This window comes from Ammospiza caudacuta, chromosome 13 (genome assembly GCF_027887145.1).
Source record: "Ammospiza caudacuta isolate bAmmCau1 chromosome 13, bAmmCau1.pri, whole genome shotgun sequence".
Classification (NCBI taxonomy): domain Eukaryota; kingdom Metazoa; phylum Chordata; class Aves; order Passeriformes; family Passerellidae; genus Ammospiza; species Ammospiza caudacuta.
The window spans coordinates 13,434,713-13,458,713 of NC_080605.1; the positions used below are offsets into that span (position 1 = coordinate 13,434,713).

The following is a 24,001-nucleotide window of genomic DNA, read 5'->3' on the forward strand; positions in this document are numbered from 1 at the left end:
GATGCCGCGTGTGCCTGCCCCGGACACCGCGTGTATCCGCCCCGAGCGCCGCTCGTGCCCGCCCCGGCCCCGCGTGTCCCTGTCCCGCACACGCCGTCACTCCCCGCCGCCGCTGAGCCCGAGCCGCGGGGCCGGCGCTGTGCGGGCGCTCCGCCCTCTCGCAGTCACCATGGCGGGCGCGGCCGTGCTGCGTGTGCGGCGGAAGCGCGGCGGCTCCGAGCCGGCCGAGGCGCTGCTCCTGGCCTGCAAGCGGCGCCGGGCCGAGCCCGTAGAGAACAACCTCTTCAAGCTCGCAGCGACCGTCTCCTCCAAGGTATCGGGTCGGGCCGGGCCGGGCCGGGCCGGGCGGAATGGGCCGGGCGGATTGGGCCGGTGCTCCTGGAGGGGTTTGCAAAGCAGCGCCTCTCTCTGGCTGCTCCTCGCGGCCTTTCGGGGCTCCGCTCTGGCTGTGCTGCCCTGCACAGTAGCCCGGCCGCGGGCAGCGCCGTCCGCTGCCGCTAACCGAGGGCACGGCGGCTCCTCCCGCGCTGTGACAGCCGCGGGCACGGCAGGAGCACAGCTCCGGCCCACAGCACCCGCCCCCGGGACAGGCTGTGCGCGGCACTCGCTTCTCTACACTTTTCTACACTCTTCCTCACTTGGAAGCTACACAACAGTCAATAAGTAGAGCTTGAATTTCTGCCTAGAGAGATGCTGAAGCTCCGCCCTACAGGGATAACAGCCTCCATCCAGCCTTTTCTATTGAGTAAGAATAGGGAAATGGTCTTCTTAGGATAAAGTAAAGGATATTGTGCCCTAAATTTAGGTCTGCTGCAGTCTTCCAAAGGCATGTGTTTTTCTTTGGAGAGCTATTTTGTACCACAAAGTTGTTTAAAAATCAAATTGAAATAGCCTTAGGACTTCTAGATCTTGGGATTTTTCTCCCCTCATAACAAGAGAATATTATGATTATGTTGCTTAAAGTCATAGTAGAAGTTACTTGAATGTTAGGATTACTGGTATTGCAGTTCTTCATCCCTTCCAGGAAGGAATATGACTTGCTATATTCATGTTTTCATTACATTCCTCCTCCTCTTTGTTCCTTTCCCCCAGAACGAACCAGTTCAGAAATACGTTAAAGATGCCATCACACGGGACAAGGCAGCTCAGAGCCTGCGGCCCCCTTTGGGAAGCACCCAGCAAATCCTTCAGGAGCTGCGCTGTGCCAGGCAGGCGGAAAGGAAGGAGAAGCGGTACCGGGTCATTTCCAGCCACCGGCCGCACTGTGCCCACACAGCTGCACCTGCCGCAGACGGACAGGCTGTGCCCCACGGGGACAGGTTGGACTCTGAAGCACTGCAGGATGCTTCACCAGAGGAGAGCAGTGCTGTGGATAAAAGTTCAGACTGCTGTGGGAAATTCCAGCTGTTTGATATTATACAAGAAGAGGAGACAGTGGGAGATTCCAGTGTAACCACTGCAAACCCACAGGTCAGCTATGAACCTGGGCTACTTGAAGTGCTTTGGTATGGCTGTTGAGTGGCACATGTGGGCAGACTGCTGTGGCAGTTTTATTGTACTCTAAGTATTCCACTATTTAATAGGAGCTTTAACTAGTGCACCTAGTTAAAGCTCCTATTAAAGGAGCAAGTTGCAATGTTTCATGAGGATCCTGAGTGCACTAATGTTCAAGCAGACAGTGTGCATAGCTGCTGCTTAAGGAAGGGCTTGTTCCACCCTATTTTCCTTTGCCCTGGTCTGATGGATAAGTTCTCTTTTCATCTGAAAACTGTTGGCTGTAAATGAGACTTTGTATGAATTTAGTGGAAACGTTTTTTCGTTTTTTCTCAGCAGAAGACCAATCCAGATGCAATTCTCTGCAATGCAGTAGAGATGATCCGTGAGCGTTTAAACATTTCTGAAGATGGTAAAGAACAACACGGTCACAAAGAGGATGAGTATGTTTATGACATCTACTATAAGGAAACATCAGCCCCTGACTGGATTGAAAATATCCTTTCTGTACAGCCCTACAGAGAAGAATATGAATGGGTAAGAGTGCGGAAAAAAACAATCTTTCTCAATTAGAAAGACATCAAATAAAAGATGTTTAAAATTCTGCTCTTGGAAGCTGCCATGCTAAGAAAGGTCCTTTCAGGCAGACACTACATGTATGCTCAGTGACCTCTTGTGTGAGGCCTTTTGTAACTGCCAGTCCCATGTTCCTGCAGGTTACTCCTGATCCCAGGACATCATATGACAAAATGGAAGGGATGGTGCTCAGGTCACGAGAAGAATCTCTCTGGTTTCAAACTGACAATTCCATTTTGGCACAGGAGAATTGCATCATTTATGTCTTGCTTGCAGTTAGGAGGCAGCCATTAAAATGGCATTGTAAATAGGACTGAATGAAAACAAAAGCAAGGGGGAACACACAACTTTTGCACTATTTGAGGACTTGACTTTAATCTTCATATCAGAGATTTTTTCATAATACTTCTTCAGTGACTGTGGAGTTAGGAAGTTTAATCTAAGGTTTAGTCTTGTGTTGTATAGTTCCTGTGATTAACAGACTTGTATATTGGGAGCCTGAAATTATTTTCTGTCTTCCCTGATCTATTATACTACTGCTGAAGTGAGTAGGATTAAGCTAGACATTAGCATTGAAGTGCTAGAGTGGAACACATACATGTGGGACTTCACTGATTTTTCACCTCAAGCAGATTTGAAGTGTGCTGGTGAATGCAGTAACAACTCCAAATTCTCCTGCAGTGTGCCCTGTGTCACTGCAGAATTACTTCTGCTGGCCATCAGTATTTCCTGGCTCTTTCTGGTCTGTACAGTATTGCACAGCTGGATGAAAATTCACTTAACATTCACTATAAGCACAGACACTCAGCATTGTGTTTTGTGTTGACATGCAGGTAAATGATGATCCTGGTCCAGAGGAAGTGTATGATGATGAAGATGATGAAAATGATGAAAATAACTGGCGTAATGATTATCCTGAGGAAGATGAATTCTTGCCTGAGGAAGATGGAGAAAAAGGTACACCTGTCATAAATGCTGTTTGCTTTCCTGCTGTGCATGTATACATCCCCTCTTTTTTACATGCTATCCCTAAAAAAGCAACTTAACTGAGCACTGCTGGGGTAGGATTCTGCTCTTAAAATGGTGAAATGCTTGTAGAGAAGGATTATCTTTCTTGGAACTAGAAGAGAAATTAGTGCTCGTGAAAAGACAAAATTGAGAAATTTTGAGCCTCACATTGAGGCTGCTGGAATTGCAAAGGTTTGCTTGCTTACAGAAGGAATCCGTGACTTGGGTCCACATGCTTGTGAAACACTGCCTCTGCCTTCTGAAGTCTCTACCCCAGAGTCCTTCAAGCACAGTTCAAACCCCTGCTCATACAGAAGTTAATCAGACTTCGTTAGTTTCTCAAGAAGCTTAAACTAGTCTGATTAACCTAATTTTTTAAGTAAAAAGAAGGGATAATCTAGAAGTGTTGATGCTTTCTCTACAGATTCTGAAGAGAGCTTCAGTGATGAGGACCAATGTTACAGAAGAAGAACATGGGACAAGTATCGAGAGGAGGTTTTGAAGGAATTTGGATACGATCAGATTGAAGATTTGGGTTCTGACTAACAGCCTGGTTTTGGAGATGAAATGCACACTGAGGGTGAACATTTGCTGCTGTAGGAGAATGTACTATCTGAGCAGCCAGCTTCAGCTGGTGGACATTAAACAGATGGGTGTGTTATAGGTAAAAGATAAGTTATGTTAAATTAGGGTAGAGTTAAATTATATTGTATATATTATGTTATATTAATTGTATTATGTTAAGAGTTTGGGGGTCCAGGGTTTGGTGGAACGGAGGTCCAGCAGGGCAAGGTGAGGTCAAAGAGGGATTGGATGGAAGATCTGACCAATCATTCAAAGCCCTGCAGAAATGATTGGTCCAGACTGAACAGAGTTAAAGATGAATGAGGAGCCTGGAAATGGACCAGTCACCATGCAGATCCGTAATGGAGCAATCCTGGACTCGAAGGGGTCTATAAATGGGGGAGTTTAGTTGGGTTGGGGTTCTTCTTTTTGGAAAGTTGCTTTTGGGGGAGAACCCAGTGCATTTGTGGGTAGCGTTTTTGGCTCACTGTGTGGGTGCTTGGGCTTATCCTAGATATTCCATTCCTTGTAGCTATTTTAATAAATGAGAACCTCTTTTTCCAGAGAAAGTTTGACCTTGTTCATACTCATAACAGGTGTGCTATAAATGATCAATCGAAAAGCCAAATTATCAAAATGCAAAAGATTTTATTTTCCACGACCAAATACAGTCCTCAAAAACCACAGCCGGTGCTCCTGGAGGGGTTTGCAAAGCAGCGCCTCTCTCTGGCTGCTCCTCGCGGCCTTTCGGGGCTCCGCTCTGGCTGTGCTGCCCTGCACAGTAGCCCGGCCGCGGGCAGCGCCGTCCGCTGCCGCTAACCGAGGGCACGGCGGCTCCTCCCGCGCTGTGACAGCCGCGGGCACGGCAGGAGCACAGCTCCGGCCCACAGCACCCGCCCCCGGGACAGGCTGTGCGCGGCACTCGCTTCTCTACACTTTTCTACACTCTTCCTCACTTGGAAGCTACTGAACAGTCAGTAAGTGAAGCTTGAATTTCTGCCTAGACAGATGCTGAAGCTCCGCCCTACAAGGATAACAGCTGCCATCCAGCCTTTCCCATGTGGAGATGTCGTCACCCCTGATAATAAGCCCCATGCCCTCCCTAAAGGGTTTTTCCTTATTTGTGGTGACAGAGCGTGGGCAGGGCATCCCCTCTTGTCTGATCGGAGGTCCATGCACCATTGGAAAGCTGAGCCTGTTTACACCCAACAAGACCCAAATCATGGATTGGTGAACCAAAACCAGCGCCCACAATTCAGCCCACAAAAAGAGAAACTTAAGGAATTTGGACCCAAATAGTGATTCTGAAATCATACATTGGTCTGAACCAAAAGGTGTTGCAATCACCGTATTTTTGCCACGGGTGTCTGCAGCCAAAGCTCGAGGTGCATTGTCACACCTAGAGTGTTGGGTTGCTAAACAGGCCAATATTACATCATCTGCACTTTCTGACCTCCTGGCAGATGACAAAACAACAAGGCAAGTCACCCTACAAAATCACACCGCAATCTCCTACTACATAATCTTCAGTGGGAGGAGTTTGAGGGTTTTTGTTGCCTGAATCTGTCGGGGCTGGCTGAGGGTTCTTGAAAGGCTCCCAGAGATACACAGACACCAGGGACCTTTACTTTTGTTTTCCCAAAGCTGCATGCCCAAGAGTTTGTACCTGTAGCAAACGTACAGATGTGGAGGTACTGTTGGCAGCAGCCCTTCCAGTCATGACTAATATGTCAGGTTTCACAAGAAGATCGATGTGTCTTGCCCTGATGGGAAATGGAAGTCCTGGAAGGCACCCTATCCTACTGCTTTCTAATTCATTTGTTCCTAAATGTCAATTGACTTTCTTCACAAGTGACAAGTGTTTGAGCATATGAAATGCCTTGACCTATCCATTACTCTCCCCAGTAGTTTAACAGTTGAAGTAGAACAATGTGCATTTAAATTGTAAATTTTTTTTTTACCAAGTTTTCTTTACTCATTTAAAAATCACAGAAGTTGGCCGAGCTGAACCCAGGTCACCATTTTAATTTGCATTTGTAGATCTTTAAACAATTCTATTGTACATGTTTGGACACATGAAGTATTTCAGCACTCTCCTAGTTGAGTCTGTCAAAAACAGCTGATAAGATTAGCTCTTAGCTGGTCAATGTCACTCATGGACTGGAGGCTGCAGCAGTACTGAGGCCAATCAGTCTTGACTAGTAATAACAAAAAGGAGTGGAGATGGCATTTTTGTTTGCTTCAGAGAAAAGTTAACAAGGCAGTGCAAAAATCCAAATTATCCCCACTATTATTCAGGTACCTGATGCAACTGTGGTGCACCCTTTGAGGTGTGTATTACTTCAGCCATAATCTTGTAATTTCAAGATTTAGTTCAACTTAAATGCACAAAACCATACATGTGGCCAAACTCAGGTCAACTGAGACATTCTGAACTAAGGTAAAAATCTCAGGTATGTTTTTGAAATACATACCTCACTTTGCCAGACAAACAGGCTTCTTGTTAACTTTTACGGCACCAGAATTCAGTATCAAAACAGCCCTGATTCTAGGCTTACAGCTTTGGAATTTATACATAGACTATGAATCAGCATGTCTATGCTGCAGAAGTACCCTTATACTTCTGTTTTTATTTCTAGTTTTTCTCCCTGCTACTTAGCTGTCAAGATCTAGTATTGGCCACAGAAATTCTGCTATAGAAAGTGGTTTCTAGGAGGTTTTAGTGGTCACTTTTTAGTGAACAGCATTCAAATTTATGAACGGAATTTTCTCTCTGCTGAGGTAACTCAGCTACTGTGTCTTCACTGAAGCAATTAAACAACTGTTCACAGACTTCAAACTGAACATTTTGATTTTGGAGGTTTCATAAAACCTGGAAGAGATTTACAAAGCTGCAGCAACGCCTCTCCGAGTGGGTGCTCGGAGCCACCCTGGCTTGCTCTGGCACAGCGAGCTGCAGGGGACACTCCCCTGCTCCTCAGGAGGTTGGGAGAGCAGCTGAGCCTTTCCCCTTTGGGATGAGACAGCAGCATGACTTAGGGAGAAGGAGGAGAGTGGACCCCAATCGAGGCCAAAGCCCAGGTTTATTGCAGAACTCAAAGCAGAGCCCAAACCCAGCAGCTGCAGCCAACTGAAAATGGCAATTTGGAGTGTGCAGGGTGTTATAAAGGGGGGGAGCAAACCAGGGAGGGTTTGCCCACCTGCCAATGGGGATACAGGAGGGCGTGGGGACCAGGGAAACAGGCAGGTAGGGGAACCAATAAGGGCCAGCCGAGGGAGGGGTCCCAGTGCCTGAACCTATCACTCAACGCCCTTGGTAGAAGTTTCTAGAGGGAGGGGATGGGCCGTTGAGTGATGGACAGGACGCTGGGGAGGGGTTAAGGGAAGGATTCAGCCACTTTTGGGGAACAGGTAGGGAGATTGACATAAAAAGGAGGGAGGAGGCAGCAGGGGCAGAACCATTATAACAGGGGGAAACTGGTATAAACCAAAGTACAACTTTATACAACTAAAACGTATGAGAACACAATACAACACAAAGTACCAAAGAGTTAACAAGAAAAAAATCAACCATTAATCAAATCTTCAGTGGCAAGGTGATTTAGTTGATTAAATCCTTGCCACAGTCGGATAAATTTCCATGTAGCATGGTTCAGTCTATAAATAATGGAGCAGAACTTAATTTATCATTAGGGGCAGAAAAACAAATGAAGTAGTTTGTTGTGACCAGTTTTCTTCTGAGAAAATAACTGAAACAGTACTGCAAATCATTTCATGCAAGCATCCATCAGAATTAAGCTGGAAATTACTTAGTCTTTGGAGTCAAAGTGGGTTTTAGTCTGATGTAATAATGCATTACTTCACCACCTGTTTCTGCTGAAATCTAATTTGATCCATTAGCTCTTACCATTGTGGTACCGATTCCGGAAAAGAAACAGTATTGACACACATCTTGTGTGAGTAGGTAATGAGTAGGCAATCATTATCCAATGAAAACCTGCCCTGAAAACATGCCATAGTTTAGGAGGATGACACAAGGGCATGACCCATGTTGGAATCCATCTGCAAGTAAGAATATTTTCAGCATTTCTGAAAGACCACCCAAACCAGTTTTTCTGTGTCTTCCAGTTCCAGCTCTTCCCTTTCTTTTGTGTAATTGCTTTGTCCTCCCTCCTGCTTCTTGCAATGGCTTTAAACTTTAGTTGGATTTGATTTCTGGTTTCTTTTCTTCATTTGGGTCCATCTCTGTTAAAACACAGTAACAGAGCAGCTGTATGTTCCTTGTGACTGCGCCTGCAGAGAAATTGGAGACAGATTTGAACAACAGCCACCTATCTCAACTCTAATTACAAAACACATCTGGCTAACGAAAGCTATCAGGAATGCTGTCTCACCTCTCTTTAGGTAAACAAACAATAAAAGCTAGTACAATAACTTTGTCCCACTCATTTTTAACAAATCTTAAACTGTTCTGTTGATATCCTAGGGTGTTCTGCTTCTTAGGTACCCTGCCAAGTAACTGAATAAAATCTTTTTTCCCTATAATTAAGAATGTAAAATTTGTGGAATAAAGAAAGTAAAACTAATAGCATAGAGGGAAAGCTACAAGATTACTGAGTATTTACATACATTCTACTACTGCAGCACCACATCCTGCTTTCAGGGTCAGGTTATGCTATAAACCTTCCTTACCACATCCCTCATCATGGCTGTCTCACACAGTGACAATAACAAAGAGCACCGATAGAGAAAAGTTGAAATTTGTGTAATTTAACTGCTGGCAAACTGTAATTCAACAGAAGGCAAAATTCCATTCTTTACTGACATAAAATCTATCTATTTTCAAATAACCAATTCAGTAAAGCTGGACAGCTTGTGCTACCAAGAATGTTCACACCTTTTACAATCATCAATCTTGGTTCAAATTAAAGACTTTTTCCTGATGTTTTGGCTATTGCTGAATAATATCAAGGCTTCTTTTCTTTCCTCTTAGCTCTTCCTGCAGTTGGCAGGATGGGAGAGGGCAGGCAGCCTGGCAGGAGGATGTTCAGTACAGCTCACCCAAACTATGCAAAGGGCTCTTTCATGCTCCCTGGTGTCATGTCCAGCAATAGAAAAGGGTTGAGCAAGAAGTGTTTGCCTGTGGGAGTGTTTCCTCATACAGCTGTTGCTTGGAGACTGGCTGCACACTGGGCTGCCTGTGAGGTGTGTGATTGATTGCTCTTGCAGCAGCAGGGCTTTTTCGCCTCTTCACTCACTAAATTTTCTTTGACTTGACCAGCAAGTCTTCCCACCTTTTTTCTTCCTGTTCTGTCCCTCGTGCTGCTGGGGGTGCTGATGAGCTAGCTCTGGCTACTCAGCTGGGTCAGCCCACCACAACCCTTTCCATGAACAGATCAAGAGTCACCTACTTACTTTTCCCTTTCCTAACAACATCTCCAGCAAACAAAGAAACTTACCCATAAACTTGTTAATAAATTGAGGTCTCCTTGATGCAGGTAAATATACTCCCAAGAAAAAGAATGGAATTCCAGATAAAGCAATGCCAATTCCAATCACTGAATTTATAAAGTCACTATAGAGTGGCACTACCACCAGAAATATTGTGCATATACAGAATATTATCGGGAAAGCCAGACTCAGCTGTAGACAGAAAAAAGAGAACACAGTGTTAATGAAATATTCACTATCTATAGTTACAAACATTATGATACAGACTTTTCTCTCTGAAACCCACTCTGTAGAATTCTCTGCTCTTCCTCTCATATATCTGGCTATTTAGCACGATAAGCAAATTGCAGAATTATTCTTAACAGAACTGTTGCAAAATATTGCAAAAGTAATCAAGTATGGTAACTCTGTGTGCTGAAAGAAAGTGCATAGTGGCATGAAGTGTTTTTAGACAAAACCAGTAAAACTTGGGAAACAAGAATTACTGACTTTTTTGAGTAGAGTATCAAAGTATGAGGTTAGAGGATCAGATACCATCGAAGCTAAAGGTGATCCACAGAGTTACTTAACTTGAGCAATTCCAACCAGAGATTTCTGCTGCTAGATAAAAGGCTAACTACTGTGTTAGGCTCTTGAGACAATCTCCCGTGGGCAGACAGAAGGGGTACTTATTGAACTAGCATGTAATAGTAGAGTACACTGACACAACAATCTTACCTAGCAGACAGGCTAACTTTCATGGTACAATATCAAAGGGAAACCACACTTTATGTCCTGATCAATCTGTAACCTTTACACTTAACATGTATGGTCCAGATTTTAGACAGTACTTTTATATTATATGGAAGGCAGGGATTTTTAACAATTGTGTAATCAGTATTACCTTAAGAGGTCTAGGCCGATCTGGTTCTTTCCAACGTAGATATAACTGCCCAGCAATAGACAGACCAACAAAAAACCAGTAACTGAAGCTGAAGTAATTAATCAGCTTGAAGACATCTTCCACAGCCAGGTAAATAAGGGTCATAAAACACTGTCAGAAAAGAACAAGACTAAGGATCTAAACACAAAGGTTTGAAACTTACTGTTTATCCTGGTTTTTGCCTTTAAGTAACACCTTACACTCCTTAGTGTCTGGCATAATTTTGTGCCTCAAAATATTACTCTCTCAGCAATCACCTTGATGATAGTATATTTTATCTCTTGTGAATTTTTTTTAAGTTTTCCTTTCAATAATCATATTCTTGTTCTGAAAAAGTTACCTTAATTCATTGACTGGATCACAATAAATGACATTCTTATTCAGGGGACTGGGTTTCTCAGCTGCTTTTAGATGCAGTAAGGATCTGAGAGAAGCACTGGGCTCTAGGAATTATTCAGTCTTGAGCAGAATAATTCAGGAATTATTCAGTCTTGAGCAGCAGAAATCTTTTATATACAGTATGTCAATTTTTAGTTGCAGTTTCAAATGCAGAAACTGAAAATGCAATCCATTGTAAACAGAACACATTTCTTATGGCATGGCCTTCTGCTAAACTGATGTTCTGATTTCAGCATGAAATTGAATACATACATGGACTAGTTCTTTTATACTTTTCTCATGTTATTTTTTATACATATATATTTGTGTACATTTTTCTAGCCCTGTGTTGAAGCTCCATTTTGAGGGAAGCTGTGCTGTGTGTCTCATCTAATTAGTTGAAAAGAAAAGCAATAACTTGCATTGAAGAGCAGAGCTGGCACAGGTGTGAACCTCTTTATGTGGATCATAGACAACAGATCAGGAAGGTGACCTTCCCGAGATCCTACAAAAAACAGCCTGAAAAAAAGAAGTAAAACACATGTTGAGATCACAGGCAAGAGAGAATATATTACAGAAAATCAAAGAACAATACCAGTCAAAATAAATGTTTACAACACTGAATTTCTGTCCTTTAAACTGGAACCTTCTTATAAAGGTGTATTGTACAACCATTGAGAGGTAAGCTTTTAGAAACAAGCTGTTAACAACCTTTTTTGTTTTAAATCGTCCTACAGGTAAAGTAGGGAATCTCTAAGGTAACTGAAACAAATTTTTATTGTTTCACAAAATTCTAAAAGCTAGCACTGAAATCATTCCAGCTTAGGGAAAAACAGTTTTCAATGTCAACCAGAAGAGATTGCCAGGTCCCTAAAATGATGTCACTCAACCACATGCTCAAAAAAACAAACACACAATTTTATAACCAACTGTTCTATATTGACTGCTTCACCAAATGATCATATTTCTTCTCAGTAGAGACATTGCAAATTCATTCAATGGATAGAAAGAATATTAAAATGCCTGGATAAATCTATTTAAAACTTTTGCTAGTTACATCCACAATCAGTGCTCAAAGAAAAGGTTCCAGACAGTATCCTAAGCTTTCTGATTGCAGCTTCATAGCAGTAGCAAGTTTTTTAGGGCTTTTCCAAGTACAAAGTTTTAAAATACTGATATTACAAGGTCAGTAAGTTTTAGATAAATACATTTGAAAACAAAAATTTGCTAGAATTATTCTATCAATTAAAATGGAAGGTAATGCAAACAATCAGAAAATTCATTTGATTCATTTTCACCAGACAAAATTAATTGGATCTTATAATTTTGCTCTGCATACACTCAGGAATGCTTTGGAGAAACAAGGCAGTGTTAAGGGTATATGTACAGACACACACAAAGGTTTGTTTAGATCTGTGGTTTTATTGTGGCTATTCATTATGGTTTGAGTTTTAAAAGTATTTTCTGCCTCTCTCATAACAGATCAGCATAACAGTAACATGTAAAAGGAATTATGAACATTTCTCAAGCTGAAAGAGGTATGCACTACCTTGATGATGCTAGAATTGAAGCATTAAGTCCTCCAAAGCAAGAAAAGGCTACAGCAATGGGAATCGTCCAGCTGAATATACCAAATACCCTGTCAGCAAATGTCTGATGAAAGGGAAAAGAAAAGGAAACATGAAAATATCTGCAAAAAAGAATATGTAAAAATATTATATCAGAGCTTTTGTAATACACTTGTATGGAAAAATAGTAACACAGTAAGAACAGTTCATAATGCAGCACAAGGAATCACACAGCTCTCTTATTTATTTATGGATTCTAAATACACACAAACTTCTTTAGCCAAGCATCTGAAGTCATATTTTCTGCTCACAAGGGAAAAGAAAATGTTTTGAGCATTTTCTTCCCAATCCTAATATATTTTATTATCTAACTGACCTACAGAACACAAGTGAGCATTCTTTGGATTACTAAAAATATTACCTAACCAAACAGGGAAATGTCATATTGCAGTGAATAACCACTGCCAACATCACAGCTGCTGCTCATAGATTCTATTGTAGGAATCTACTTTAATTTCCTTTTTTTCCAGTTTCCTAAGCAGCAACTTTTTGTTTAGCTCCACTGGCAGGGCCTCTGGACTCTACTCTTACAACTTGGCAAATAACAGAGCAATTGATCTTATCAATTGCTCAATATTTGATGTTACTAGACAATACTGCAAGAAACTGTGGTGACTGTCCATGGTAGAGCTCTGAAACCAGGAAATCAGGAGCATCAAAGTTTAACAGCAAGTGGTAAGAGCCACTGATTGCCAGCAATCTTGGATCTAAAACAAAAATGGGTAATAATTTGCAATATACTGTCCTGGTCTATTCTGTTCAACCTCCTGGATGGAGAAAAAAGTCAGAGAGACCTAAAGTATCAGACAACACATTTGAAACATGAGGAAATTTAATTAATGCAGACTGACAGGGATTCCATCTCCCATCCTGGTCTGAGCATTGCACATATCTGGACACTGGCATGAAGTGAGGCAGAAATGCCCTCAGGCTGTTCAGAGGATGTGGGTGGAAGCCTTCCTACCCATCCCAAGCCTACCTACACATAACTAAATCACTTCCATCATTTCTTTTACAGAAGCAAACTAACAGTCATAGTAGCAAAAGAATCATGATTAAATTAGACAGCATGAAGTCACTATTTAGGGAAACACAAAGATACATACTCATATATAAGTATTCAAACAAAGATTTGAACATTTTACATCTTAGCAAGCAGCAGTCCCCTGAAGCAGAATGCAATTTGTTATGATCCAGTCAATGAATTAAGACAATTCCTCCAGAACAAGAATGAGGACAAGAAGAAAACTCTAGCAAGCAATTGTTGTAATATTTTAAAGGAATATTTAAACCTGAACTGCTGATTTCTGAAGCCAAACAATAAGTGAAATTACCAGACACAAAACTCCTGGAGGATTTTTTTTTTATATATGAAGTTAAGCTACAGAACAAGATGTTAGAGAATTAAGATGTTTAGTAAAACTGCCTAAAGGATAAGCATTTAGATAAGTAATATTAACAGCTGAAGCTAAAGAAGAGAGAAAAAAAAAACTATTAATGCAATTTTATCCTGAAGGATGCAAATTAGCTAATATAACATTTGGAGAAATTTTTTCCCTCCAAAGATGTTCTTTGCAATGATGTTCTTTTCTATTTCCTTTTGAAACATCTGGAAATGGTCCAATGTGAATGACAAGTACAGGACTAACTCAAAGGCTATTTCCATCCTGTAATGTGTATCCAGTTGTTTTAGGAGATGCTAATACTGTTGCACACATCTTGGAAAGCAATATTTATTCAAATGAACAGTAAAACTCACAAATTATATACAGACCAAAATGCTACAGATTCAATGTATTCTGGATGCAGGCTATGTGCTACATCAACTGTTGATCCAGCTCAAAGCCTAAATAAGTGATTTCCCTAGAGCTGTACAAGTCAGACTCTTCAAAAAATAGAGTAATGTGGTGAAAACCCCTAACAAACACTGTCATTTCCAATCTACTTTCTAATGCTGTAGTTGGGATTCATCAGAGCAAAGGGCAGAAAAACTTCAAGAGCTAAACTTGAGGTGAGGCAGTACAAAAGACTATTTTAATTGAGAATCATCTAAAAAAAGTTCAGCTTGGTTTGCCAAGTAGATTTACCTGCCTGCAAAATGATCTTTCAGCAAAACAAAGTTGAAAGGTCCCTGAAGTTTGCCTAATCTATCTATTGATATTAACCAGCTTTACATGAACATAAAGACCCACCTGCCTTTAGACAGGTGTTTCCTGACAGGGTTTCACCTTTATTTATAACAAAAATCAGCCAAGTTCATTACTACTACTCAGACACTTGAGTACAAATTTAAAGTACTTCAATACCCTCCTTTTAACAGATGCCAAGAAATGTCTTCTTCCAAGCTCAGCTATAGTCTCTTGTGAACAAAGAAACCCAAAGACCTCCACAGCATTTCTTGCTAAAAGAGATACTGAAGTCTAAGTAAAAGCAGCCACAGAAACATTCACTGCATGCATATCAGAGGATTATTTTGCATAAGAAGGCAGGGTAGAGGAAAGTACAACACAAAATCAAGTTATTAAGCACGCATACTGAGTGCACTGCACCAAGAAGGGAAAGGGGGAGGGAAAAGTAGCAGAGTTAGTGGCTGTTTTCTGCTAAAACCACAACTGTACAATCATGGATCCTCCAGAAATGAGCCAGACCTGGGCTTTGAGCTGAGCTCCTCACCAATTCTACTTTTAACTACAACTACTTCTGGGAGTTGTGAAGTACATATATAAAAACAAATGAGCTGGCAATGGAGGAAAGAATAGAGCATTTACAAAGGCATGTGGAGGATGACAGAGCCGCCTACCTGGAGGTAGCTATAAGCAGAAACATTTAGTCCACCATAACAGGAGAAAACCACCACTATGAGGATATCATCTCAGGGTTCTTCTGAGAAAGTCTAAAGAGCAAGAAGGATTAAGAGATTAAATTGTCATCTCTGCTATAGTCTGACAAATCCTGTAGTCCAGACTTGAATTATAACTGCTTCTAACAGCTTGGAAACAGAATTCAGAGAAGTGCTGATGTAACCCTTGCAAGTACAGATACAGTTCTTTTATGCCCTCCCATCCATTGAATATGTAAGGTATACATGGATACATGCACCCTGTAGGACATGCAGCTGGAATTGTCCCCTTTAGTTTTGATTTTTTTTTTCAAACATCAGGGAATAATAATGAAAGAAGAGGCTTTCCAGCCTTGCACTTCTCAGCTGAACTGCCCTTATTTAATCATAACTAAAATGTTACATTACTCCCAGAAGAATGGTCAAAAACTGAATTACAGCTTTGTTTCAAGGCATGAATGACTGAATAAACTCCATTTTATTTTTGTCTTGGGTTAGTTTGATCTCATGATCATCAGCTGGTAAGTTTTGAATGGTTTGCAAGAACACTTTTTTGTCCTTTTAAAGGTCCAAACAACAGTTCTGTACAAACAGGTTGAACTAAAAGCAGCAGAAATTCCAGCATAAAGAGTTGCCACAGCAAAATACACAGGATATTTCCTCACACTCAGTAATTCAGGCACACAGATGAGTAGCAAGGCCCACATACATATTACAAATCACAAGATGAGAACTGTTTCATCACACTTAGCTGCACATTAGAAGTGTACTTAGAGGCACACAAGAAATGTCAGACTACACTGAGAGCATAAGGAGCCACAAGCACATGTGAGGCTGGCAAAGCAGCACACAGTATTGATTGGAGGGACAAACGGACAAATGCAAAGAGAATGTAGCCTAACATGAATAGGAAACTTATACCAAAAAATACCCAAGGATTATCAGGTGTTTCTGTTAGGAAAGTTTAAAAGGCATTTACAGAGCCTCTTCACATTAACTCATTTCAAGATCCTATTGCCCAGGAGCTTTTCCAGACCAAGTTCCATTAACATTCAGAGCAGTAAGGGGATATATGTGTGTGTGTGTATATATATATATGAGCAATCTGACTGGTATTTTGGAAACACAATTAATTCTGCTTTGAAATTTTTCGTGAGGTGAAGTATAAATACATTCCCACATTACAGGAAGATCTGGCAGTCAGAATTACAGTATGTTTTATTAATTTTGAGCTTCTGAGGACTCTAAGGTGCTACTGCCTAACAAAAACAAACTCTTGATTAATGGCAATTAGGAAGCTGCACAAAAAAAAAAAAAAAAACCACAAAGCACCTGAGCAGAAGTTTTCTCCCACTGCCATAGATTACATTGTCAGGATACTGTATGACATCTCTCCCCACTGACCAAATTAGATTTAGTGTCACATCTATTAAAAGGAAGAGTGCCCATCAACCAAACCCAGAAAATTGTAAAGGTGCAAAAGAAAACAATTTAAATGTGTCTCTTGTAATTCTCCTTTCAATTACCATGCTGTTTATCAATTCTACTCAAACAGACATAATTGTCTCATATTATTTGCAACAACTTTACTGGGAGAAAAAGGTACCAGTGCAGTAAGAAGTCCAGCATAATATTCCCACTTCATTTTTGGGTCACTGAATATAATCTTATGGCAAGAGAACCAGCACTACTCTGCTGCATTAATACACTGCATTCCTGCATGCCTGTAAGTTCTCTCTTCTGTACAGCCCACATTAAAATTTCCAGTGTCAGCTCCAACAGTAAAACAGTTCCATTTATATTTTCATGGAGGTGCTGAAGATATTTGATCTGAACCTTCTCAGGTATTTATCCTCTTCTTAGAGGATCTAAGGATCTTAGATCATCTCTCATAGCTAGCTGTAGAACAAGGGTTCAGTGTTTCCCAAGTCTATTACCTATCTCATACTGAAAATATAATATATCATTCTCAAGTTCAGCTTTTCAGCTTGGACTCCAAAGCCAGAGAACTTCCATGCAGCTGCCATCAGGAGTGTTGCATTGGCAGTGAATTACAGCTGGCTCCAAGAAAGAAGGCAAATAACTTACTGAACAACTCTCCCTCTAAAAGCAACTGCCTACCCTCAGTTTGAAGGTATGGACTGTGCTCTTCATCCAAAGAAACCTTACTGGGAAGTGCCTGTGCAAGCAAAGAAGAGGAACATGACACTGATGGCTAAGGACGAGTGGATTTTCCTTTTCAGAAAAGAAGCCAGTGAAGCCAATGAAGGAAGAGAAGTAATACCCAAAAGGTCTAAGAAGAACTTAAAAATTTCTGTCTGAATTCAGTTAGAAAAAAGAAGAGCTCCATGTTGGCCTAGCTGTACTCAGATGAGGAGGCTTAGGGCAGTACCCACTATTCCGGCTCGTGCACCGAAAATCAGGTACAGGGTCCTGATATCTTTGTGGTTAGTTGAGAACAGTCAATAATTATTAAATACACCAAAGAAGAATAAAACAGCTGAAACACACAGCCTCCCACGTTTCAGTTCATCGAGGGAGCATGGCAAAGCAAAGCAAGCCAAGCCTGCTCTAGAATATGAGAGCACCAGGGTGAACTGATGGATTTACACTGCACTCACAGGATGATATTCAAAGATGCAACTGAAGTCATCCTCTTTATCCCCAGTCTGCTGACAAAGCTGTACAGCTCCAAGAAAGATGACAGCTGGCTATGCAGGACAACTGTTTGCTTCAACCACTTTTAGCTCTTCCAAAGGAAGAGGTAAAAGAAGTAGGTTGCCAAACACCACCTATTGTAGGAACTTAATCAAGGCCCACAAACATGACCAAACACAGGTATCAAACTGTGCATTGGCAGCCAGTATGCTTCCAGTCAGGAGACAAAACAGCCCAGAAAGTGCTTGTGGAGCCAGCTGCCTCTTTCACAGACAAAAACACAATAGTAGTCTCAAAAAACATCAAAATGTTGTTCAGTAATAGTGAAAGATGAGGTAAAATGTCTGCTCTTCTTTATTTGTGTTTGTGCTACAGAGTAATTTTCATCTCCATAAAAGTTAATAGCAAAGGTTGTAAGGGTTTCCATAAGGAGGTAAAACAGAAGTCAGCTGTGAGACTCTGACAGGAATCACTGAAAAAGTGAGTGATTTGACACAGTCAGCAACCATCTGAAGAGCATTTACAAAACTTTTAAGCTGGCTGTTGCTGTATCACTTAAATTTCTTCAACAAAAAAACTTCAAAAAATCCATTTCTTAGCCCCAACACTGGGGCTATATCACATGAAGCCAATTGTGTTGTAAAAGGAGGGCATTTTATTATTTCTTTTCCCATATAACCCCTTGGCATGATTTTTTTGCCCCATCACCAATAAAAACAGCACAGAATGTGATCTGGAAAGATACTTTCATACTTCTTTTACTCAGAACTTTCAGTCCATTCAGAAACTGGAAATGGCTTCACTCCATCCCTTCCAGCTCAAAGCCTCTTCACTGAAAAGGAGAAAGCCACTTCACTTCTTCCCAAAATAGCAACAAGGAGGCTGAAATGTAACTGCTGCTTGATTACACCAGACTTGAAAATGAAGCAATATTACTACCATGTTTCTTTAAAAATTCATCAATGTAATTTTCAACCTATGCCAACTTGCACCAACTACATAAAGGGCAACAAGCAATCTGTAGCTTGTGTCACATGCAAAATATCTGAGCAGATCAAAGTGCCTCAATTTCATCAGATTTCTTTGAATAGCTTAATTCTCACCTCCTTTCTTCATTCATCCACTGAATACAATGTTCTATGTCTTCCTAAAGATTCCAGAGGATAGAATCTCTTCCACCACCCAGAGAATCTGGTTTTTGCTCATACCCTTACAATGATTTGTTAAGCATCTCAAACACTCACTTGTAACACTTGGTCAACTTACCACTGCCACAGCATCACTAGCGAGAACAGCATGAGAATCCAGCACTGTATAGTAAGCTATATTGGTCATAATATAGATAATAGTCACAATTGGCATAGACACTGCAATAGCCAGGGGCAAGTTCCTGTAAGACAAAAAAAAAATGCCAAAACTCCAAAACCCACAACGGTAGAAAAAGAAAACGTACACTAGTAACAGATTAAAGTTATTTATTTGTATCATTTACAATACAGAGAAAATTAATGAAACCAGCATAAAGATTTCAAAGAAGGTATCTATGGAATCAGAGTTTGGTTTCTTTTATAACTAGAAATTCTAATATAGAAGACTGGAAAAAAAATCAGATTTTTATACTAACTTACCACCTAAATTATGTGTAAAAAGGGATTCTCTGCAACTGCTCTTCAAACACTCCAAGGTTTCCACATCTGTAGTAACAGCCTTCAAACTTACATGCTTTAAATGATTTCCTAATGTCCATGTTAATTACCACATTTAGAACCCAGAGGCAAAGCTCTGAGGTTCTGCCCTCCTCCTCCCTGGGGAATGGGGTTGTCCTTTCAGCACCTCCTTCTGGAACTGATGCAGGGAGCTTTATTAAACCAAACCCCTGTTCTCATCTGCACTCATCACTGCAGAGAACAACCTAACTGGGCTGCACAACAGAGATGCAGATCTCAAACTGCTGAACAGCTATGTGGTGTATCCTACTAGCAAACACAGGTCTAGAAAGCTACACAGAACCAAGTCAAGAGTAACAGGAAACTGCTAACCTTTAGATGTGAGCAGGTAAGAGTTAACTGTGAGATAAAGTCACAGCCCTGAGTGTGCAGCTCCACAGAAACATATTTTTAATGTGTGGCTTTGGCTTTTATCAGTCTTATTCTTCCCTCAAACCTCACAGGAATATTCAAATGTTTCAAAAGGGGAAGCAGAATTGAGAATGTTACTCTCGCATTTGCCCAGCTTGAAATCAAATACAGCAGGGTGACATTGATGTGCATTTGCCATAAACATTGTTTGTAATAACAATAAAAAACCTCCAAAAAACAAAACGCCAAAGCATAAAAATTATCAGTCTGAGTATTTTGCAAGTCTGAAACTTTGCAAGTTTCCTCAAAAAATTCCTGAGGCCCAGAAGTCCAGCATCTGTCTGCTGCCATAGAAGCAGAAAAACAAACAGGGCCCACAATCCTCTATATAAATCAGTAAATTAGTAACTGGGAGTTCTGACTCTTCTTTCAGGTTGCACACTCATAGTAAGAGACCCATGAATCCCAGCACAGAGAAGAAAAAGAAGCAGTGAATTTAGTTCAGAAATATTACACAATGTAACAAAAATCTGAAATAGCATTTTAAGGCCTTTGCATCATCCAAGATTAACGCCAAGGGACGATGTCAAAAAAATTTGTGGATTGCAACTTTTGGGTGGATAAGCATGAAGGCACTACCAATCAAGTGAACATGAAAAATATGTAATTCTTATGGTAATTTTGTAAAAGTCTGGAATACCTCATTATTCCCAAGAACTGTCAATGCAGAAAGCTGAAATTTGAACTTCACTTTATCAGCTACCATTCTACCAAGAATGAAGCTTGTATTAGGCACTGATGCCTATCTAGAGCAAATGATTATGAAGAAATTTTCATCAGATATATATATATATATATATATAAAATATATATATATACTATATATATAATATATATATAATTTTTTTATATTTTATATATATATAAAAATATACTGTGAGAAAAATTGTTTTTCAAAACAATGCATCTAATAGAAGAGCTATCAAACTGATAACAGAGAACACTATACTTACTTTAAAAAGGAAAGGCATTGCAACAATACTCAAAAAAGAAGCTTTTCAGCAGAAAAAAGCCCATTATTGGAAGGACCAAATGACTGATGAAAATACAAAATGTGTGTCTTCTGAATATTTCTATCAAATCTTTGCAAGAGGATTTAGGGAAACAAACTGTAAATCTGGAATTCAATCTAACCAAAAATAGCTAGGTTTTCTTTAAAGTACTTATCCACTGTTTTAATAGATAGCTTTCCTGGTTAGATAAATGCCCAGCATAAAACTCAACATCCAACATAGAAGGGAATAAACTGCAAAAGTCAAAATCAGTTGGGAGAACTAAAAAAAAAATCTCATTCTTCTTTACCATTCAGATATAGCAATCTGGATGCAAAAATCATCAAAGGGAATCTATTCTAACATAAAGGTGTCTGCTTACAGACTCACAACTGGCCAATTACACTTTTAGAGTATAAATTCATGGAAAATATGAATATTCTTAAATATGAAATCAGAATGATTGCACAGGTAAACACAGACAACATTTAGGTACCACTGCAACAATGACACCTATTATAATAAATTGTAACAACATCTTGAACTGAAAGTTTATCCAGCACTGAATACAACATCCTGCAATCATCTACACTTAATTGTTCTTGCATTTTAATTTCTTTTTCACTTTTAATGGAGTTTACTAAATCTTTGCCCTTGGCCATCCACAGCCTCACCAGCAGAGCAGTTCCACTCATTTCTGTACAAGCTCAGAATTCATTAGTGAGTAACAGCCACAAGCCCCCCAACCTGGGAACATCCCCATTTAGAAAGCTCAAATCATTTACCTTTCTGGGTTTTTGATTTCTTCTGTTACATAATTGAGTGTATCCCAGCCAGAGTAAGAAAACAAGGCAGAATATAATGCAAGGGAGATTTCTCCAATATCAATAGAGGATCCCTCAAAAGAGTTCTTGAAGTGCCCTGTGTGTCCTGTGTGGAAAAGATGTAATGAAAGACAGGATAATAAAATACAGTAAGTAATATTTTTCCATGTGCCACACAATTACAAAAACACCTCAGACACCCTAATTCCTTCAAATCTGCTTATTAAGAACGTTTTTCCAATTCTACTCCAAGTTTTAGCCATGAGAATTAGCATGGCATTTAAACTACTGTCAGTTATTCTGTGTGTATGATACTGTTCTACAATTAAACACCTGGTTTGTCCACAGTAGCACAAGTAGTTCAGGAACATTAAGTTCAGACTAAGCTGTAAACAAATACTCAGGTTAAGTGTGGGGGTTTATAACATATATATTTAGAAAAATAACCCACTCAATTCTTCTTTATCCTTTTAAATTTTCAAACATTTAGCCTATGCAGAAAACAAAGATTACAAGAGACTTAGATAACTATGAAAAGAGAAACTCACACAAACACCTACAGGGATGTTTAAGGTTTTGCTACTAATAAGAGGAAACTGAGAAAAATTAACAGAGAATAAAGCTTTCCTGTTAAGATAAAATTTTCCTAAGCTAAAGTGTATGTTGGTGGTTTTTGGACCAGTATTTATGAAAACTTGTGCCATCTTTTGACTGTAAGCAAGTCAAGACAAGTTCATCAATCATAGTTTAATATTAAGACTCTCTATATATATAAACATACACAAAACCACCAAAAACAGAAAGGCAAGCTATTGTGCAACTCCAAAACATGCCCTATACTATGCATCCTCAAGTGTTTAAACTCCATTAAAACTGTAATATTTGAAGCCTCCAAAATATCTTTACTTATTTCTCTTTTCTACTTTTTATCCCAATCAGACATTGCTACTCCCTCAGCACAGACACAGGTGGAGTAACTGCTGAGTTAGGAACAGAAAATGGAGACAATGTCAAGGAAATCAGATGGGAACAAGCTTGGTATCTACAAAACAAGGGATGGGCAGATGTGCTAAGGATTATGGTGCTCACATATGCATATTCTTGATTGGTTCACAGTAATTATCTTGATCATGAACTTTCAACAATAACCTGTTAGAGCAAAGGACATAAATTGTCAGATTGCCAGGGAAAGACAGCCCTTTATGGCAGCTTTGAAAGCAGGATCATTTTCTTAAGCTAACACACCAACAAACTGTTCCCAAAGGAAGGGCTAAGAACAAAACTAAGTTCAGAATTTGTCTTAACTTGAAGGCACCATGCCCAACACACACACTTTCTAATTCTCAACAGTATAACAGAACTCAGGCTTTGGGCAAAAACAGAGCTGTAGCTTCATAAGTCTACCTACATCTTCTTAGCACCTTTGTGCCTTAAGTTCAGACACTTTCAGGCCACAGATTCATTTTGTAAAAAAAATATTCAATTGATCTCACAATAAAGTAGAGATGTTCCTTAGAGAAATTCGTAACTTTCACCACTGCCACTGTATTTTGCTGTCTCTGTGAATTGCTGTTTTCACTTCCTTTTTAATTCTGTATTGCAGGCTGTAAATAACACAACATTGCTGAGCAGTCAATTACCTTCTTTTACCAAGTTCAAAGTCAATTGAGATAAGATGGGTATCTCATAATACAGTATCATGACAATACCTAACATTGGTATTATGGGTATATTCAAGGTGGCTGTATTACACTTTTTTTACTGAGGCATTCCATAAAACATACAGAGGAAGTTCACTGTCCTTACACCAGTCACTCAGCTTAATTGATAAACACAAACCTTTGCTACAATTTTACAAGCTTACCCTGGCAGATTTGAACAATTCCGGCGATGATGATGGCGATAAGAGCAAGGACTTTAGCATAAGTAAATATATCCTGCACACGTGTGCCCCACTTAACATAGGCACAATTTATAAATGTTAAAAGACCTAGGGAAGGAAGAAAACACAAAAATTAAAATTCTATTTGAGCAATGCTCAGTTTAACTCACTTTTCAAAGTTTTTAACTGACATCTAAATATGCACTGACTTGTTATACTATTACTTAGGTTAAACTAATGCACTGGTACTGAAAACACACTGGTTTGAACAAAGCAGGAAACAGATGTTTTAAACACTGTTTCAACAGTGGAAGGAAATACATTCCTGTTCTCTGCCCATATTCCTAATGTTACCTCTCATCAGCTGTACTCTGCAACTACCCTGGAACTAAAGAAACTGCTACATGGAATAATTAATTTCAATGTGCCAATATTGTTCTAATAAATTAAAGATTATCTAGAAATTCCTTTGGGCAAACATATTAAAAGAGTGAGAAGGTTTCTTTATGCTTCATTGTTAGGTTGAAGATGAGTTCAACATCCATGGAGTAGCTGCAGTGCTGAGTATGCTTCCAGGTGATTCAGTACTCCTTTCCAGTTCTACTGCACTGCATTATGGAGAGAGAACACAGCAATTTTACAAGGGC

General features: G+C 40.0%; 2 protein-coding genes across 2 annotated transcripts in view; one reads left to right on the forward strand and one right to left on the reverse strand.

Annotated features, from left to right (window-relative positions):
* Positions 1-107: 107 nt before the first annotated feature.
* On the forward strand, positions 108-4,169 carry SLC7A6OS (solute carrier family 7 member 6 opposite strand). The gene is made up of 5 exons (XM_058813448.1): positions 108-313; positions 1,093-1,470; positions 1,834-2,031; positions 2,904-3,027; positions 3,503-4,169. The coding sequence occupies exons 1-5, from the start codon at positions 170-172 to the stop codon at positions 3,622-3,624; spliced, it is 966 nt and encodes a 321-aa protein (XP_058669431.1). The 5' UTR covers positions 108-169; the 3' UTR covers positions 3,625-4,169.
* A 134-nt stretch (positions 4,170-4,303) lies between these two features.
* Positions 4,304-24,001, reverse strand: part of SLC7A6 (solute carrier family 7 member 6) — a 28,973-nt gene continuing 9,275 nt past the window's right edge. The window contains exons 3-10 of the mRNA XM_058813434.1: positions 23,337-23,462; positions 21,434-21,578; positions 18,785-18,908; positions 11,943-12,046; positions 10,816-10,912; positions 9,977-10,126; positions 9,102-9,285; positions 4,304-7,935 (exon numbers count right to left, since the gene is read on the reverse strand). Of these exons, the coding sequence (XP_058669417.1) occupies positions 7,841-7,935; positions 9,102-9,285; positions 9,977-10,126; positions 10,816-10,912; positions 11,943-12,046; positions 18,785-18,908; positions 21,434-21,578; positions 23,337-23,462 (1,025 nt within the window). The 3' untranslated portion in view covers positions 4,304-7,840. The remainder of the gene's footprint in view (positions 7,936-9,101; positions 9,286-9,976; positions 10,127-10,815; positions 10,913-11,942; positions 12,047-18,784; positions 18,909-21,433; positions 21,579-23,336; positions 23,463-24,001) is intronic.

Coding starts and splice junctions, on each gene's coding strand:
- SLC7A6OS (XM_058813448.1), top strand. CDS start 170: ATGGCGGGCGCGGCCGTGCTGCGTGTGCGGCGGAAGCGCGGCGGCTCC. Junction 1,471..1,833: donor TAACCACTGCAAACCCACAG/GTCAGCTATGAA, acceptor TTTTCTCAGCAG/AAGACCAATCCAGATGCAAT. Junction 2,032..2,903: donor ACAGAGAAGAATATGAATGG/GTAAGAGTGCGG, acceptor GTTGACATGCAG/GTAAATGATGATCCTGGTCC.